This window comes from Arachis ipaensis, chromosome B10, assembly GCF_059453495.1.
Source record: "Arachis ipaensis isolate K30076 ecotype BB chromosome B10, ASM5945349v1, whole genome shotgun sequence".
Classification (NCBI taxonomy): domain Eukaryota; kingdom Viridiplantae; phylum Streptophyta; class Magnoliopsida; order Fabales; family Fabaceae; genus Arachis; species Arachis ipaensis.
In genome coordinates, this window is record NC_142435.1 from 35,057,654 (window position 1) to 35,075,497 (window position 17,844).

The 17,844-nt window shown below is 40.9% G+C and overlaps 1 protein-coding gene and 1 pseudogene across 6 annotated transcripts in view; one reads left to right on the top strand and one right to left on the bottom strand.

Moving 5' to 3' along the window:
* The window catches only part of LOC110267719 (uncharacterized), a 111,645-nt pseudogene that overhangs the window by 67,147 nt on the left and 26,654 nt on the right, over positions 1-17,844 (bottom strand). The gene's annotated exons all lie outside the window — the stretch shown is intronic.
* Positions 29-16,901, top strand: LOC107623366 (uncharacterized). Of its 5 annotated transcripts, XR_015907087.1 has the most exons (14): positions 33-164; positions 861-1,022; positions 1,236-1,323; positions 1,571-1,864; positions 2,145-2,303; positions 2,634-2,774; positions 2,943-2,999; positions 3,402-3,540; positions 5,191-5,295; positions 5,417-5,613; positions 5,808-5,849; positions 5,963-6,121; positions 15,031-15,126; positions 15,549-15,917. XR_015907087.1 is itself a non-coding variant. In XM_088507590.1 (13 exons), the coding sequence occupies exons 2-12, from the start codon at positions 913-915 to the stop codon at positions 6,107-6,109; spliced, it is 1,479 nt and encodes a 492-aa protein (XP_088363716.1). In that variant the 5' UTR covers positions 33-164; positions 861-912; the 3' UTR covers positions 6,110-6,121; positions 16,774-16,901. The 5 variants fall into 5 exon arrangements, 4 of the variants coding, with proteins under 4 accessions (XP_020968703.1, XP_088363716.1, XP_088363714.1 ...); XM_088507590.1 differs by lacking the exons at positions 15,031-15,126; positions 15,549-15,917 and adding an exon at positions 16,774-16,901; XM_088507588.1 differs by having other exon boundaries at positions 15,031-15,917.

Consider the following 17,844-nt stretch of genomic DNA (forward strand, 5'->3'; position numbering starts at 1 on the left):
CGTCCCTGTTTTCGTCGGTCGCGAACGGTTGCTCGATCCTCTTCAAGCGCGTCCTCTCTCCGTGAATCTCTGCCCGAAGCCTCGCCGTCGCGAACTGATCCTCTTCCGAGCTCACCTTCTGTCCAAGCTCACTCTGTCACAGCCGTTCCTCCCTCGTGTCTCCAGTAAGCCACTGCTTCTTCAGTTTCAATTTCTAAGATTCTGAGTTGAGTTTGTGTACTAGAGTCTGAGTTGAGATTGTGTTCTGAGTTGGAGTTGTTGATGTGATTCTGAATTTAGTTTGGATGCTGAGTTTGGATTCTTTGCTTAGTCTTTCTGTTCTTAGATTTCCTGGGTTTAGATGCTGAGCTTTCTGTTTTTATATTTTGAGTTTTTGTTGTTGAATACTTGATTGAAGAAGTCTGTGTTGAATTTTTTTGTGATTCTGGATTCGTTGCTGATGGGTTGAACTTTTGTGTATGTTTTTTTTAGTGTGTATTGATTTTCAATAATTCTGTTCTCAATTCTAAGTCTTTGAATTCATTTATTTGTTTCTTATATCACAAGAATTCCTCTCTTCTTTCTTCTGCTCGTCACCATTCTGTTCTGATTCTCTTGGGTTGAAGTTTTTTCCATTTTTCGTTCTTGTGTTTCTTCTGCCTTTGTTTATTTTCAAATCTTTTTTCTACTTGTATTGGAAATTTGTCAATTTGGGATCATCCGGTTTAATCGGTTCTGAACCATTATAAACCGGCTTAAAATGATTTGAATTTGGAATTTGGAATTTGGAATGCACAAGAAAAAGGTTTGGTTTGGTTCAAAATTTGAACAATAACAGGTCCGGTTCGTTCCAATTTTTTTTTTCCACGTTGCAAGAAAAGGAGGTTTCTTTATTCAGTGGGTGGTGGGTTCTGCAGAGTGCAATCAAAGAGAATGAAGAAGCCTATCGTAGCTTTGTTAATGGTAATATTCTTTTTTGCGTTCAACTGCTTCAACGCCGAAGAAGCCTTCGATGTTCGCAAGCATCTCTCCACGGTTTCCAGGTCTCTCTCTCTATTCCCAATCACAATTTCTAAATCACTCTTTTATGTGTTGATATTTGAAAATGAAATATATTAGGATATCAATTTTTGTTTGATTTTGATCAGCGTTTTGTATTTAAAGGCAATTCGCTTTACCAATTCGTTTTTGTTGCATATGTGTTGATCTTATCAAATGAGATTGATTAAATTTTCTTGCTAAATTTTGTTTCCCAGGTATGGTGCTGTGAAAGAAATTGCAAACGGTAATTTTATACCTTCTAAAGTTCCTGAAGGATGTGTTCCAACTCACTTAAATCTCGTGGTAATTTTCTCAGCAATGTGAGGATAATGGTTTCATTTATCAATTGTGATGGAGGATGTTGCATTTCAATATTGGTTTTATAATAGTAGTTCTTACATTTGTGTTCTTAGCTTTTTATGTTGTTTGCTTTAAAATCGTTCAACATTGTCGAGTAAAGCGTTAATCTTTATATGGAATGTACAGCTTGTTGTGTTGAGGGTATTGAGCTAATGTACAGATGGATTAAAATGCTACTTTATGTACCCAGGCAAGGCATGGAACTCGTTCTCCTACAAAGAAAAGGATAAGAGAGTTAGATAATTTGTCGTTACGTTTGGAAGATCTTATAAAGGATGCCAGAGGGCGAAATTTGCATTTGGAAAGAGTTCCTTCCTGGCTAGATGGATGGAAATCTCCCTGGCAAGGAAGGCTCAAGGGTGGTGAGTTGGTTAGCAAAGGAGAGGAAGAATTATATGATCTTGGACTCAAAATTAGAGAAAAGTTTCCAAGTTTGTTTGATGAAGAGTACCATCCAAACATATATACAATAAGGGCAACTCAGGTGAGTTTATCTTAACATTTTTGTCTGGGTAGAACTTGTCATTTTAAAAATCTTGTTCATTCTATTAGTCTATGTACACCAGGAGTAATTTTGGGGCTTTTTAGGAAATATGGGATCCCATGCTCAGAAGAGGAGAGAAGGGGGGGGGGGGGGGGTACTATTTATGTTGTTTTGACTATTAGTTGTAGTAACACTGCAAGATGAACTAGATTATAAGACATCGAGATGTTTCTTTTTTTTTTATAAAATATGCTTATGCATATTATTCTCTGTATCATAGGTTCCTCGAGCCTCGGCCAGTGCGGTAGCATTTGGGATGGGGCTTTATAGTGGAAATGGTAGCCTTGGACCTGGAAAACATCGAGCATTTTCTGTTATAAGTGAAAGCCGTGCTAGCGACATCATGCTGAGATTTCATGATTGTTGTCATAACTACAAGGTATGATGCAGCCTTCAATTTTGATTGATTTTTCATAAGTACTTCTATTGCAAATCCTTACCTGTTTATTAAACTTATGAAATCATAGGCTCATAGCCAGTATGATACATTTTAGTTTTGCCACATGGAATGGCTATTAAATTGAACATGAAAGTTTTGTATTTTGAAGGCCACCTGAGGTAAACAATTGGCAGCATACTTCATATTTTTAAATGTTCAAGCAAGTTGGACATTAAATTTCGAAATAGATATTTGATGGTATCTATTGTGCTTTGTTATCCTTTTTGCCCAATAATATGTTTATATAACTTTTTTGAATTATGGGAACAGCATTTTAGGGAGAAGCAGGAACCCGCTGTTAATAAACTTAAAGAACCTGTATTGAATGAAATCACATCTGCATTAATTGGGCGCTATGGACTGAATTTTACGAGGCAGGATATATCATCTCTTTGGTTTTTGTGTAAACAGGTAATATTTCTTCATTCTCTTCTGCTGTTGGTTTTCACCATGTTTTTCTTTCTGAGTTTATATATAATCTTTGATGTTTTTATCAGAAGAGAAGGAAAATCTTAGTGATGCTATAGAGTTTGATTCCCTTATTACTGTTCTATTACCTAATTTGTGTTTATCTGATAGGAAGCATCCTTATTAGACATTACCAATCAAGCATGCAGTCTTTTTGGCCCTTCTGAGGTACGTTTGTAGTGATGCTGTGAGTCTATTTTGTGACCTAATGATCTACTTTTTCTTTATTTGTATGTAAATTAGGATAGATTAGAACTAACGAAAAAAAATGACACAAACAGCAATGCACCAAAAGAGAAATCAAACTGAAGATAATAAAATGAAACTTTGATATCTTGATATGGTTTTTCCGCTTTTTATTGATCCCGAAATGAAACTGCAGATTCCATTAAGGTGGTTTTGCTGTTAAACTGAAGTTTGAATGCCCAGAAAGTTGCTATTGTTGAATGGGCATGAAAAAATTAGCTTATTTTCCTATTTCTACAACAACCATGTTAACATGTCGCTGCACCTTTTTCCTTGCTGTTTGGTTGCCATGAATTCTTAAAATGCTCATTCTTGTGTAAATAGATTATGTTGCTGGAGTGGACAGATGACTTGGAGGCTTATATTCTTAAGGGTTATGGTAACTCGCTCAACTATAGAATGGGATTGCCATTACTTGAAGATGTTGTGCAGTCTATGGAACAAGCTATTCAAGCTGAAGAAGGTACTTCAGATACTGTAATGTTAAAAGTATATTATATCTTCTTGTGCATGGCATATTCATTAAATGAAACTTTTGAGGCTATGAGATTTATGTATGGATTAGTCTCTTTAGGTAATCATATTTCATATATTAAAGATTTTTCAAAAATAGCTTTTGATGGTACCAGGGAATTTGAAAAAGGTTAATCAAGTCCTAGGAAATTTAAAAACTTTACGTGCAGTAAAAATTCTGCTAGAGTAGCTCAGTCAGAATTCAGAACAATTCTCCTAAATTTTGTACTCAAAATACAAGAACGTGAAAAACTGAAAAGCATTTGATAATTAGAGTAAACAGCAAGCTTTTATTGGGGTTAATATATAAAAAAGTAAGTATAATGCACACATAGGATAGAGTGATGGAAGAGAGAAGCTTGCATGTGATGCGTATCCTGGTTCAGCCACTGGGGTAGAGCTTACATCTAGTCTCCACCGCCTTTGGGATGATGTGTTACAAAAAGTATACCACCTTACAATAGATGCTTCCCTTCATCACTAAGCTTTACTCACTTATGGTTACCTATGAGCATTCTTGGTCTTTCCTTCACCACTAGTTTTCACTCACCTTTGGCTCTACCTTTGGGCAATTTTACACAACTTGAGGACACTATTGTCTTCACCAAGCAACTCACTCAAGTCTTAACGCTAAGACACTATTGAAGTTACAGTGAAAATAAGAATAATGATATAAGAAATGACGTTCTTTGCACAGTTCTTAGCGTATTGACATAATTTCTTGGTGGCTTCACTTGTATGTGCATTGTTTCATCGGTACATTGCAATGGTGGCTCAGATTTCTCTCTCGTGCATGTGTCTTGGCTTTACATAAATCGCCTTCAAATGTGGTCAGGGAGTGTTCAATTTTTGCACCCCTGGCTAGCTATGGCCTTGATTTGGTTTCTCCTTTTGCTCAACCCGTTCCACTGTAATTGTTCTTGATCATGCATTGTTTCCATATATACCTTCTCTAGCTGTTAACCCCTTCTTCAGTATGGACAACTAATGTTTCTTTGTAATTAATATAGTATGAAGTACCTTCCTCTTCTTTACAATTTGGTCACCATAATGTCAGTGATTCCTTCCATTTCATTTATATCTTTGGGTACTCTTTTATCTTGATGTATATATGTTGGTGCTTTTTGTTCAATATGAGATTATTCTGGTTCCTTATTAGCACAAAATGTTGGCCACTGAATGTCACATCTTCAATGAATAGATTATTTCTTTCTTGCTTCTTTGGTTACTTTAATTGCTCCAATTATTCCTTTATGTGGTGTTTGACCATTGGACCTCAATATCTTCCATTTGCTTGCCTTTTGTTGATCACATATATCTTCTCTTTAATAATATTTTGTTGGTCTTTCGTTTAAATCTTCAGCTCCTTGCTCATAACCACATAAAGCATGTACCCAATACTGTTGTATTTGGCGTATTCTTCTAGCATGTGGTCTTCTTAAATCTATTTCTCATCCCTTTGGTTGGAATTAGTTAATGGCAAATTATTATTTCTTTATAAATGCAATGGTGGCTTTTTTTGAAGATTGTTTGCTGAATATGTGAACTTGGAAGCATTTGTTTTCTGCACTCATTTACACTTAACTGATTACTTCTGTAGAAAGACGCCCTCCCGGAAGCTTTGAAAAGGCAAGACTTCGGTTTGCACATGCAGAAACTATAATTCCATTTTCGTGTCTGCTTGGTTTATTTCTTGATGGATCCGGTGAGGCTTTAATATCCATTACAATTTGACATAAATAAATATGACTCAATTACTATATATATATATTTTTTAAGTGTGTTTTGGTGCTACCACTATTGTCTAATAGCTGTTGATAATGTAGAGTTTACAAAAATTCAGAAGGAGCAACCTTTGCAGCTCCCTCCAAAGCCTCCACAGAAAAGAACCTGGAGAGGTAGCACTCTAGCCCCATTTGCAGGCAATAACATGCTGATATTGTATAGTTGTCCGGCTCAAGACAAATCTAAAAGCAAGCACTTTGTGCAAGTGCTGCACAATGAACACCCCATTCCAATGCCTGTAAGTTTATTCCGTTCATGTGAAGATTATGTAAATTAAAATGCTAGTCTTGATTTTTTCTAGCTGTTCCTATGTGAATAGCTGACTGTGGTTCAGAAGTTCAAGTATTTTACTTTTGGTAGTTTAAAATCCTATTATGCTGTTATCCATCAGTAATGTGTTCTATTTCATCTTTCTAATGCTATTGTACACAGGGTTGTGATGGTTCTGATTTCTGTTCATTTGAGGTCTTCAAGGTATTAGCACAATCCCACTGTCTAATGCGTAAGAAGTTTGATATGCAATATTAGTTTGGAATAGTCAGTCTATGGATCTGATTTTCATGATCTTTCTGTCATTCTGTGCGCAGGAAAAAATAGTTGCACCTCATCAGAAGCATGACTATGATACAGTCTGTAATCCGAAGCAGGAGCCGTCCTCTGGCAGTATATATCAAATGTTTCAGTGGCTTTTCTCGCTCAGCAAAGGTGATAAACGACCCAGAGATGAATTTTAGTTTGTTTGCTAGGTAAGAAGCCTCAATTCTTAACATTTTTTTCTTTTTCTTCGTTGGCGATACCACTTCAACATATTTTCAGACTTGAGCATCGATCCGGTCTAAGCAAGAACCAATTTAGATAGATTTTGCTGCCACTGTGGGATTGCCTTTGCTATCTTAGGCTTGCTGCCTTATGCCAAGAATTGGAGTTGGATAGAAGTTGAGTTTAAAATGTCTGTTTTCCCTTTTCTCCCAGTAGCAATGCTTCTATAGTTATCAGATGTAGAATTGATGGGTCATTTCATGACTCTTGAACTCTAGTTTTGTTCTTATGGAATAGTAGACATTAGACACTGGTCTGCATTTTTTTTTTTGTGTTTTTTTTTTTTATAGCTAACCAGAGGATAATCCCATACCCCTATTTTTATTCTTCTTTCTTGGTCATGGACAATCCTACTCTTTAAAGGAGCTAAAATTGGAAGTTTTTTAATGGAAAATAAGAATTTTAAGTTTCCAATGCGTTAGTAATTTTATTTTATCTTATTTTTTTGAAAGTCATGAGAAGGAAAGCTTTGGAATAATAGTTGAGTTTGTTTTCATGTAACTTCAAGGTCACTGGTTTATATTGTAAAATCAGTCACTAATGTAATTATTAGATTAAGCTAGTTACATTATACCCTTTAGCTATGACCGTTCTTTGGATTCTGCATTAATGTTTGCATACTAGGTTGTCCCCTTTTTTTTTTTGAAATTTATAAAAAGAGTTGCATAACTCTTAGTTTACATAGTTATCAAAATTGGAATGGACTGACCGGTTCGTTTGAGAAACCATTGATAAGTTTGTGTTATCCATTAGGCCAGATATGTAATTGACCCGTTCAACTTGGTCAAAATCAAGTAAAAATTGGTTGTTTTGCATTGAAGCAACTGTGCATTGGTCAACGAAACCGGTCATTGACCCGTGTGAACTAGCGAATGCCTTGGTGGGAAATTTTGAAATAATTCCAAAATTTCAATGGGTGGTGTTCATACCCTGACCCAACGAATAAGACCCAGGATCCAAATAAAAAGGCCAAACCCAAAGGGTTGATCTCACCTTTCACCAGATCAGCCACTACGAAGTCGGTACTCGTCACGACTTGTTCCAAAGAAGTCGGGAACGAGGGTTAGCTGGCAGATAAGCACTCATTTGAATGAGTAACTATCTCTAGAATCTCTCTAACCACTTCCACGAGCCATATCTTAACTTCCCTGAGATAAAGGGACGGTTAACACCCTAGAAAAGTGACACTACTCCAACGGTGGTTATTGGTTCACCACTATAAAATACACTGACACCCCTCAGGTATCTCTAAGTCCCAATACTCTCTAGACCTGTTAACACTTTTGCTGACTTAGGCATCGGAGTGTCCTTGCAGGTACCACCCTCCATTCATTCATACTCGCAAGTCGGACGGAGGCCCCCAAGGCGCAGACCCTCTCAAAGGCTTCCTCCCTCAGACGATTGGGCCAACCAACGCCATCCAGCCCATTAATCTTCGGTTACCTACCGTAACATCGGCGCCGTTGCCGGGGACCCGAGAGATCAACCAGTGATGGCGGACAGATCCCCTGAGGAGGGTCATGTGGAAACAGATTCTGAACAGGAGAATCTGGATACCGAAAATAATGACGCGCCCTCCATCAGGAAACCAACGATCAACACAAAGAAGGAACTTCCGGAGTCAAAACCCCGAAGGTGAATTCCTCAGAAGGCCGTGAGTCAGAGAAGGACGGACAGTCCCACGCAACTGAGCTTATGGGATTAGTCCATGTCCACTAAAGTCGTTTGGAACAACTAGAACAGGAACGGGAGCGACAAAGGGAGATAGAAAAGCACCTAAAAGAGGAGATGGATCGACGAAAAGAATTAGAGGAAAAACTCTTAAAGTTAGAATCCTCCCTCAAAGGTCGGAACTCCCGTGACAGTAGAAAAGAGTCGCCCCTAGGAGGGGAAGATCCTTTTAGTGAGGACATAATGAGGGCAAAAGTTTCGAGAAACTTTAGAAGCCCCGATATGGACCTCTACGACGGAACCACTGATCCAAAGCATCATTTGAGCAATTTTAAAAGTCGGATGTATCTGGCTGACGCTTCTGATGCTACGCGATGCAAAGCTTTTTCGACAACTTTGTCAAAAGCGGCGATGAAGTGGTTCGACAGCCTCCCCCCGAGGTCGGTTACCAGTTTTGAAGACCTCTCAAGGAAATTCTTGATGAGGTTCTCTATCCAGAAAGACAAAGTAAAACATGCATCAAGCCTTCTGGGAATAAAACAGGAGGTCGGAGAATCCTTACGAGCCTATATGAAAAGGTTCAACAAAGCATGTTTAGAGATTCAAGACCTGCCTATCGAGGCAGTCATAACGGGGTTAGTCAATGGGCTCCGAGAAGGTCCCTTCTCACAGTCCATATCCAAAAGACACCCCATCTCTCTAAGTGATGTACAGGAAAGAGCTGAAAAGTACATCAATATGGAGGAAAATGCTAAGTTGAGAGACCTGAGCTGGCGACCTGGGCACCCTCCCTCAACAAAAGAGAGGGAGAGGGAAACCAAGAAGAAGGAAGAACTCGGTCTCGATAGACCAAGAAAATATCACTCTTATACTCCTCTGAAAGTTTCTATAGTGGATGTATACAAAGAGATTTGTAACACTGAAAAGCTGCCACCTCCAGACCCATTAAAAATAAAAAAGGGGGAGCCGCAGCGACTACTGTGAGTACCATAAAATATATGGTCACTCCACAAATGACTGTTACGACCTCAAAAATGTGATAGAAAAGCTGGCTAGAGAAGGTCGGCTTGACAGATATCTCATAGAAAGGTCGGACGGCCATGGGAAGAGAAAACGAGATGATATGGATAGAAGAGACCCACCACCGCAGACTCCGGAGAGACATATCCATATGATCTCAGGGGGGTTCGCGAGAGGGGGACTCACCAAATCCTCTCGCAAAAGACACCTCAAGAGAGTCTACCAGGTTGGAGGAGAGTCATCCGACCTCCCAACCATTCCATTCACAAAAGAAGATGGGCAAGGAATAATTTCTTGACACGATGATCCAGTGGTAATAACTATGATCCTAGCAAATGCTCATCTCCACAGAACCCTAGTAGACCAAGGAAGCTCAGCGGACATTCTTTTTAAGCCCGCTTTCGACAAACTAGGGTTGGATGAGAAAGAATTAAGAGCCTACCCCGACACTTTATACGGACTAGGCGACACGCCAATAAAGCCACTAGGATTTTTGCCCCTCCACACCACCTTTGGAAAAGGGGAAAAATCAAAAACTCTGAGCATAGACTTCATAGTCATCGATGTAGGGTCAGCATATAATGCTTTAATTGGCAGAGCTACCCTTAATCGACTCGGAGCGGTGGTATCCACTCCTCACTTTTGTATGAAATTCCCGACCTTAGCGGGGATAGCAACGGTAAGGGGAGATCAGAAATTGGCAAGGAAATGCTACAATGAAAGCCTAAACCTGAGAGGAAAAGGCAGAGAAGTTCACACAGTAGAGCTCGGAGGCACAAGGGCCAAAGAGAAGCTGCGTCCACAACTGGGAGGAAAAACCGAGAAGATAGAGGTCGGCGAAGAGGAGGGAAAAAATACTCACATAGAGGCCAACCTAGGGGAAACCCTAAAACAAGGGTTGACTAAGTTCCTAAGAGATAATTCTGATCTCTTCGCCTGGAAGGCCTCCGACATGCTTGGGATAGACCCCGAGCTCATGTCCCATAAGCTCTCGGTTTATCCGGGATCCCGACCTGTACAACAAAGAAGACGCAAGCTCGGCCCAGAACGAGCCCTAATAGTAGAAGAGCAAGTACAAGCGCTCTTAGAAGCCGGCTTCATCAGAGAAGTCAAGTATCCAACATGGCTAGCCAATGTAGCGCTAGTCAAAAAACAAAATGGTAAATGGAGAATGTGTGTCGACTACACCGACTTGAATAAGGCCTGCCCAAGGACCCTTACCCACTACCGAGTATTGACACTTTGGTAGACTCCAGCTCGGGGTATCAATACTTGTCATTCATGGACGCCTACTTGGGGTATAACCAAATCCCGATGTACGAGTCAGACCAGGAGAAAACATCATTCATCACGCCCAGAGCTAATTTTTGCTACGTGGTCATGCCGTTTGGATTGAAAAACGCAGGGGCCACATACCAGAGACTGATGAATAGGGTGTTTTTCTCTCACCTTGGGAGCCTAATGGAAGTATACGTCGATGACATGCTAGTAAAGACCAAGAAAGAAGTCAACCTCTTGGCAGACCTCTCACAAGTCTTCGACACCATAAGGTTACACGGGATGAGACTAAATCCCACAAAGTGTGCCTTCGCGGTAGAAGCAGGAAAATTCCTAGGGTTTATGCTAACACAAAGAGGGATCGAAGCTAATCCCGACAAGTGTAGAGCTATCCTGGAAATGAAAAGTCCGACTTGCTTAAGAGAGGTCCAGCAGCTGAATGGCCGACTTGCAGCCCTCTCTAGATTCTTGGCAGGATCAGCACTAAAATCCCTTCTACTGTTCTCTTTATTGAGAAAGGGATGTCAATTCGAATGGACTCCTGAATGCGAGGAGGCATTCCAGGAGTTCAAAAGATTCTTGAGCCAACTTCCTATTCTGACCCGACCTACAGCTGGGGAAGACTTTGTCCTATACTTATTTGTAGCAGACAAGGCCGTCTCGTCGGCCCTGATAAGAGAGGACGAGGTAGGACAACACCCAGTATATTTCATCAGCAAAGTTCTACAAGGCCCTGAGCTAAGGTACCACAAACTAGAGAAGTTCGCCTACTCCTTAGTGGTAGCCTCACGAAGGCTACGACCCTACTTCCAAGCTCACACAATAAGAGTCCGCACGAACCAACCCATGAAGCAAATCCTCCAAAAGACGGATGTTGCAGGGAGAATGGTTCAATGGGCAATAGAGCTCTCCAAGTTCGACTTGAAGTATGAAACTCGGACGACGATTAAAGCCCAATGCCTCACCGACTTCATTGCAGAATATGCAGGAGACCAAGAGGAGAAACCACCTACGTGGGAACTCTATGTAGATGGATCCTCAAACAAAACAGGAAGCGGTGCAGGCATAATACTGGTGGATGAAAGAGAAACCCAGATAGAGGTCTCTCTCAAGTTTGAATTCCCAGCTTCAAATAATCAGGCAGAGTATGAAGCCTTGATTGCTGGGTTGAAGCTGGCGGAAGAAGTCGGTGCTACAAAAGTGATGATATACAGCGATTCGCAAGTAGTGACCTTCCAGATAAGTGGAGAGTATCAGGCAAAGGACCAAAATATGAAAAGGTACTTGGAAAAACTCTGGAATATCTTGGGCGCTCTGCAGAAACCGAGGTCAAACACATAACTCGGGATCTAAATAGCAGAGCAGACGCCCTATCCAAGTTGGCAAGTACCAAGCCAGGAGGGAGTAATAGAAGCCTGATCTAGGAAACTCTCCAGAAACCCTCCGTAGTAAAAGAAAAAGACAAACAAGAGGAGGTCCTTGAGGTAGTTGGATTAAACCTCGGTTGGATGAACCCCTTGGTCGAATACATGAAATTCGACATCCTCCCCAAGGAGGAGAAGGAGGCTAAGAAGATCCGAAGGGAAGCACAACATTACACTTTGGTGAGAAATATCCTCTACAGAAGGGGGATATCAACACCATTATTAAAGTGTGTACCGACCTCAAAAACCACCGAAGTGTTGGAAGAAGTCCACAGTGGGATCTGCGGAAATCATCTCGGAGCAAAGTCACTAGCCAGAAAAGTGATCCGAGCTGGATTCTACTGGCCGATCTTGCAGAAAGATGCCACGGAATTTGTGAAAAAGTGCCAACCATGCCAGATGCATGCAAATTTTCATGTGGCTCCCCCAGAGGAGCTCATCAGTATCACTTCTCCATGGCCTTTTGCAAAATGGGGAATGGATTTGTTAGGACTTTTTCCCCAAGCGCCAGGACAAGTCAGATACCTGATCGTGGGAATAGATTATTTCACAAAGTGGATAGAAGCAGAATCATTGGCCACCATCACCGCACAAAGAAGTCGGAGGTTCCTCTACAAAAATATCATCACAAGGTATGGGATACCCTATTTCATTACTACAGATAATGGAACCCAGTTCACCGACTCTACCTTTAGAAGTCTAGTAGCCAGTATGAAAATTAAGCACCAGTTCACCTCGGTGGAACACCCGCAAGCCAATGGGCAAGTCGAGGCAGCCAACAAAGTCATACTGGCAGGGCTAAAGAAAAGGCTACAAGATGCAAAAGGAGCTTGGGCCGAAGAGCTCCCACAAGTGCTATGGGCTTACAGGACAACCCCCAATCCGCCACTGGAGAAACACCCTTCCGACTAGTTTATGGCGTAGAAGCCATGATCCCAATAGAAGTCAACGAACAAAGCCCAAGAGTGATTCTCCATGACGAGATCGGAAATATACAGGGGCATAAAGAGGAGCTCGACTTGCTTCCCGAGGTCCGAGAAGAAGCCCAGATAAGAGAAGCAGCGTTGAAACAAAGGATGACTATAAGATACAACAAAAAAGTCATTCGAAGAGCATTCACTCCAAGTGACTTGGTCTTGATCAGAAACGACATTGGAGTCAACAAATCAGGAGAAGGAAAGCTCGCTGCAAACTGGAAAGGACCATACAAAATCAATGAGGTCTTAGGAAAAGGCTATTATAAAGTGACCGACTTGGACGGCACCGAGTTACCAAGGTCGTGGCATGCTTGTAATATGAAAAGGTACTATAGCTAAAAGCGAACTCTACTCCCTGATGTACTCTTTTTCCAACTTCATGATTTTTTCCCAAAACCAAAGGGTTTTTTCTGGAGAAGGGTTTTTAACGAGGCATCATAGTAGGGACTAAGGGAAATAGACTGTCCAAGCCCTTAGTAGCAATGAAGTACATCCCCAATTAATAAAAATCTTTTTAATATCTCTAAAATTCCTTTGTTGCTTTCTCTTTCTACGAAACGCGCCGACTTAAGCTCGACAAAACGTGAAAATCCCATGACCGACCTAGATGGTCGTCAGGATAAAACGACGAGGTACAAGTTCTCTTTCTACGAAACGCGCCGACTTAAGCTCGACAAAACGTGAAAATCCCATGACCGACCTAGATGGTCGTCAGGATAAAACGACGAGGTACAAGTCGGTGTAAAGAGGTTATATAAGTTGATCGTAAGAAACTTGGAAACGTTCCGACTCATAAGTCGAAATAAAGAACCGAGTAGAAAAAGAAAATGAATCGCAAAAATAACCTAAGTCATAAAAACTCAATGAAACGAAATTGAGTACTAGGAATAACAAAAGAGAGGTAGGAAAAACCCAAGAAAAGATTAAAAGGATGTCCTAAAGATCCTTAAAACAAAAAGGCTCGGAAAGACAGACAAGCCAAAGAAAAGGTTTTCCAGAAAAGATCAAGGGGAATTCGAAAAAATCGCAATCAGAAAAGCATGCACGCATAATGTAACTTAGACCCTTATCCAAAAAAGGGTCTTTATTTTTTAACTTAAACCCTTATTAAAAAAGGGTATTTTAAATGTTTTGTTTACGGCCTTATAAGGCCAAAAGCAAATTGTTCAGAACATCACCACCAACACAAATAAAGAAGTTTAAAAAAGGGGGGGGGGACCCACAGGCCGGGCTCCCAAAATAGCCAACAAATTACTTTTTAGAAAGAAGAGTAGACGGATCACCACCACCAGAGTCAGGAAGAACGCCGCCAGGACCAGGAAGAGAGGCATCCATAGGAGACGAAGAGGAAGTCGGAGGAACTGTAGAAGAACTCGGAGCGTCCTTAGGGCGAGGAGGGGATTCTATAATCCTCTGCCCCCGAGTCTTCAATTCTGACTCGGAAATAATCTCGGGGACAGGGGGATCCACAAAGGCACCATCAATGACAACTTTATCAGGATCTAAAGGGGAAAGGTCCAGGCCAGGAGCAATGACTCCGACCTGCTCCCTAAAGATCCTCCAAGCCTCCTCAGCCCCATCAGCAATAGAGTCCTCCAACTCGGTATAGGCCCTCTGAGAATTCAGCAGCTTGTTTTTCACAGACACAAGATCGTTAAATAAACTTTGGTAGCTGTCTTGTGCTGTCTTCCTCAAGCCCACCTCCATGTTGCATTGGGCTTGCAATTTCCTCTCCTTCTCCCGGAGGCTATCCCCCCTCCTTCAACTTGGCGACTTCCTCCTTCAACTCCCTCTCCTGCTCTTGATATAAAAGAAGCCTTCCTTCCAACTCCTCGACCCTCGAGGTCATCCCTAAAGAGCTGAGAGGAGCCTTCTCAAAAATATCTAAGAGTTTGCCACAAACCCCCGCCGCCTTGAGGCTCTCCTCAACCAGAGTGGTAAGGTGGCGCCGAACAGAAACATCATCCATGCTTATACGAGCATGGGGATAGATGTTCTTTCGGACGAATGCAAGAGCATCCGCCTTAACCTCACCAGAAGAGCCAGAGTCTAAAGCCTTGCGCTTCTTCTTCTCTGGCTCAGGAGAAGATCGGGCGGAGGGGGGCGGCTGAGAGAAAGTTGAAGAAGAAATCACAATGGGCTGAGAGGGAGTCCCAACGTTCCGAGGAGGAGGAGGAGGAGAGATAACCGCCCTGGCGCCACCAGTCCTGGCGCGAGACCTGATGACAAGTCATCTTAGCCTAGTTTCACTAGCCTTTTTCTTTTGTTTTCAATTGAATTATGCACTTTTCTTGAGCCCAAAGCAAGCCAATTGGGTAGATTTTCATGTTTCCTTTGATTTAATCAACCATGTATGAATTCATGCTATTTCATGAGGTTTTATGCTATAATTGTCATATATTATGAAAGAATGAATATCTCATGATTTTGAGCATAGCTTTGATGTGTTTGGTTGATTAATGATAGGTGAAGAAAGCTTGGAGAAAGGTTGATGCAATGGCTAGGAGGAATGACTTGAGTCTTGGATAAATTATGAACCAAGAAGCAAAAGCTGGAGCAAAAGTTAGTCCCTAACTTTTTGGCTAATTTTTGGGCAAAAGCTGGAGCAAAAGTTAGCCCCTAACTTTTTGGCTAACTTTTGGCATGAAAAACACTCCCTGGATGCACCAAAAGTTTGCGCCAACGTTAGCCCCTAACTTTTTGGCTAACGTTGGCGCTTGAAAAACTCCCTGGGTTAGCAAAAGTTTGCGCCAACGTTAGCCCCTAACTTTCTGGCTAACGTTGGCGCCATGAAGAACTAAGGGGAGGCCAACGTTGGAGCAAAAGTTAGACCCCTAACTTTTGCCCCAACGTTGGTATCAGCAAAACAAGGGTGCTGATGTGAAAAGTTGGAGCAAAAGTTAGACCCTAACTTTTACTCCAACTTTCACTCAAGCTTTCATGATTCTAACCCGGTTCAATTCGGTTCTTCTCCAAACTCCAAGAGCAATCAACCAAGGCCTCTCTCAACCCAATTCCACCAAGAGCAAAGGCCCAATTGAAGGCTTGAAGACCATTTGAAGAGAGTGTATAAATAGATTAGAATTTAAGTTTTGAAGGGAGCTTCCCTTTTAGTTTTTCAGAATAGCTTTCTTTTCAGTTTTGCTTTGAGCTCACTTTTATTTTTCTTAGCATTGTCGTTTAATTGAAGAGAATTTGGGAGGAGAATTGATCTCTCTTCTTCCTTGTTCTTGCCCAGCACTCTTTACTTTTCTTGTCTTGGATTTTGGGTGGAGAGTTGAAGAAATTCTGTTTCAATCTCACCTTGGGATCTTGTTTAATTTTCTGCTTAATTAAATTTCAGTTTCGGTTAATTGTTCTTCATCTACTTTCTTTGCAATTTACAATTTCCTTTGCAATTGTTCTTGTTGGATCTAGGAAGACATTGAGATCTAGACTTGGTTTTCTAGTCTCTTGGGTCCTAAGATCTGAATTCTCAATTTACATCCTCTGTTTACTGTTTTCATGCTCATTTTACTTTTCTGTTTTAAGATCCGGTTTGATTCAAGACATCCTTTACTTCTCTTTGTTGCAATTTACTTTTCCTCGTTTAATTCCTGCAAATCCAACTCCCAATTCCCTTTACAATTCAAGCCATTTACATTTCTTACATTTTAAGATTCTGCAATTTACATTTCTTGCGTTCTAAGTTTCTGCCATTTAATTTCTTGTTCTTTAAGATTCAGCACTTTAAATTTCAGTTCTCTTTAATTTCGTGCCAATTACCCATTTCCTTTACTTTCTATGCAATTTAAATTCTGCAAATCACAAATTTCTCAACCAAATCTTGATTCGCTTGACTAAATCAACCACTAAACTAAAATTGCTCAATCCTTCAATCCCTGTGGGATCGACCTCACTCCCGTGAGTTATTATTACTTGATGCGACCCGGTGCACTTGCCGGTTAGATTTGGGTGTTTCGCAGGAATTCGTTTCTCCGCGAAAATATCCCATCAAGTTTTTGGCGCCGTTGCCGGGGATTGAATTAGATTGACAATGATTAAGTGAGGTGGTGATCTAGATCTAGCATTTTTATTTTTCTGTTCCTTTAATTTTCAATTAACCCACTAACTGTTTGAATTTTTGCTTAAGCTAACTAAAACTTCATTCTAGCAATAGATTGAAGTGTCACTGGTTTGTGTGTTTCTTATGTTATGCTTGTATGTCAGGTACAAGAAGAAATACACCCATCTTTCATGAACAAGACGAAAGAACTCTTAGAAGGTTAAGAAGAGCTGAAAGAGGGAAAAATATTGTTGGAGAAGAGGAATCAGAAGAAGAATTCCAAGATATGGAGGAACATTCAACCAATCCACCAGGTGGAGCAGACAACAACAATAACAATCCACCCCAGAGGAGAGTTTTAGCTTCCTATACTTTTGCAAATCCTAGACATTGTGGAAGTAGCATCTTAACTCCAAATGTCAATGCAAACAATTTTGAACTAAAGCCACAACTCATCACTTTGGTTCAAAACAATTGCTCTTTTGGTGGAGGACCACTTGAAGATCCGAACCAACACCTATTGCTATTCCCATTTTCTCTCAGAGACAAGGCCACTCAATGGTTGGAATCTTTTCCAAGAGACAGCATCAACAATTGGGATGATTTGGTAACCAAGTTCCTTGCCAAGTTTTACCCACCTCAAAGGATCATAAGTTTGAAGACTGAGGTACAAACATTTACACAAATGGAGGCTGAACCCATCCATGAGGCATGGGAGAGATACAAGGCTCTAATCAGGAAATGTCCTCCTGAAATGTTCACTGAGTGGGATAAGCTGCAGAATTTCTATGAGGGCTTAACATTGAAATCTCAAGAAGCTTTGGATCATTCAGCTGGAGGTTCCTTGCAACTCATGAAAACTGCAGAGGAAGCTCAAAATCTCATTGATATGGTGGCTAACAACCAATATTTCTTTGCTCATCAAAGAAACCGCCAACCATCACAAAGAAGAGGAGTAATGGAGCTAGAAGGAGTGGACTCAATCTTGGCTCAAAACAAGATGATGCAGCAGCAAATTCAACAACAATTTGAACAAATGGCCAAGAGGATTGATAGTCTCCAAGTTGCAGCAGTGAACACTAGCCAACCATCAACCATATGGGGACAGAATGAAGAAACTCAAGAAGAAGAACAACAAGAGCAAGTACAGTATATGCACAACCAAGGACCAAATGAAGTGTATGGTGATACATACAATCCATCCTGGAAGAACCACCCAAACCTCAGATGGGGAG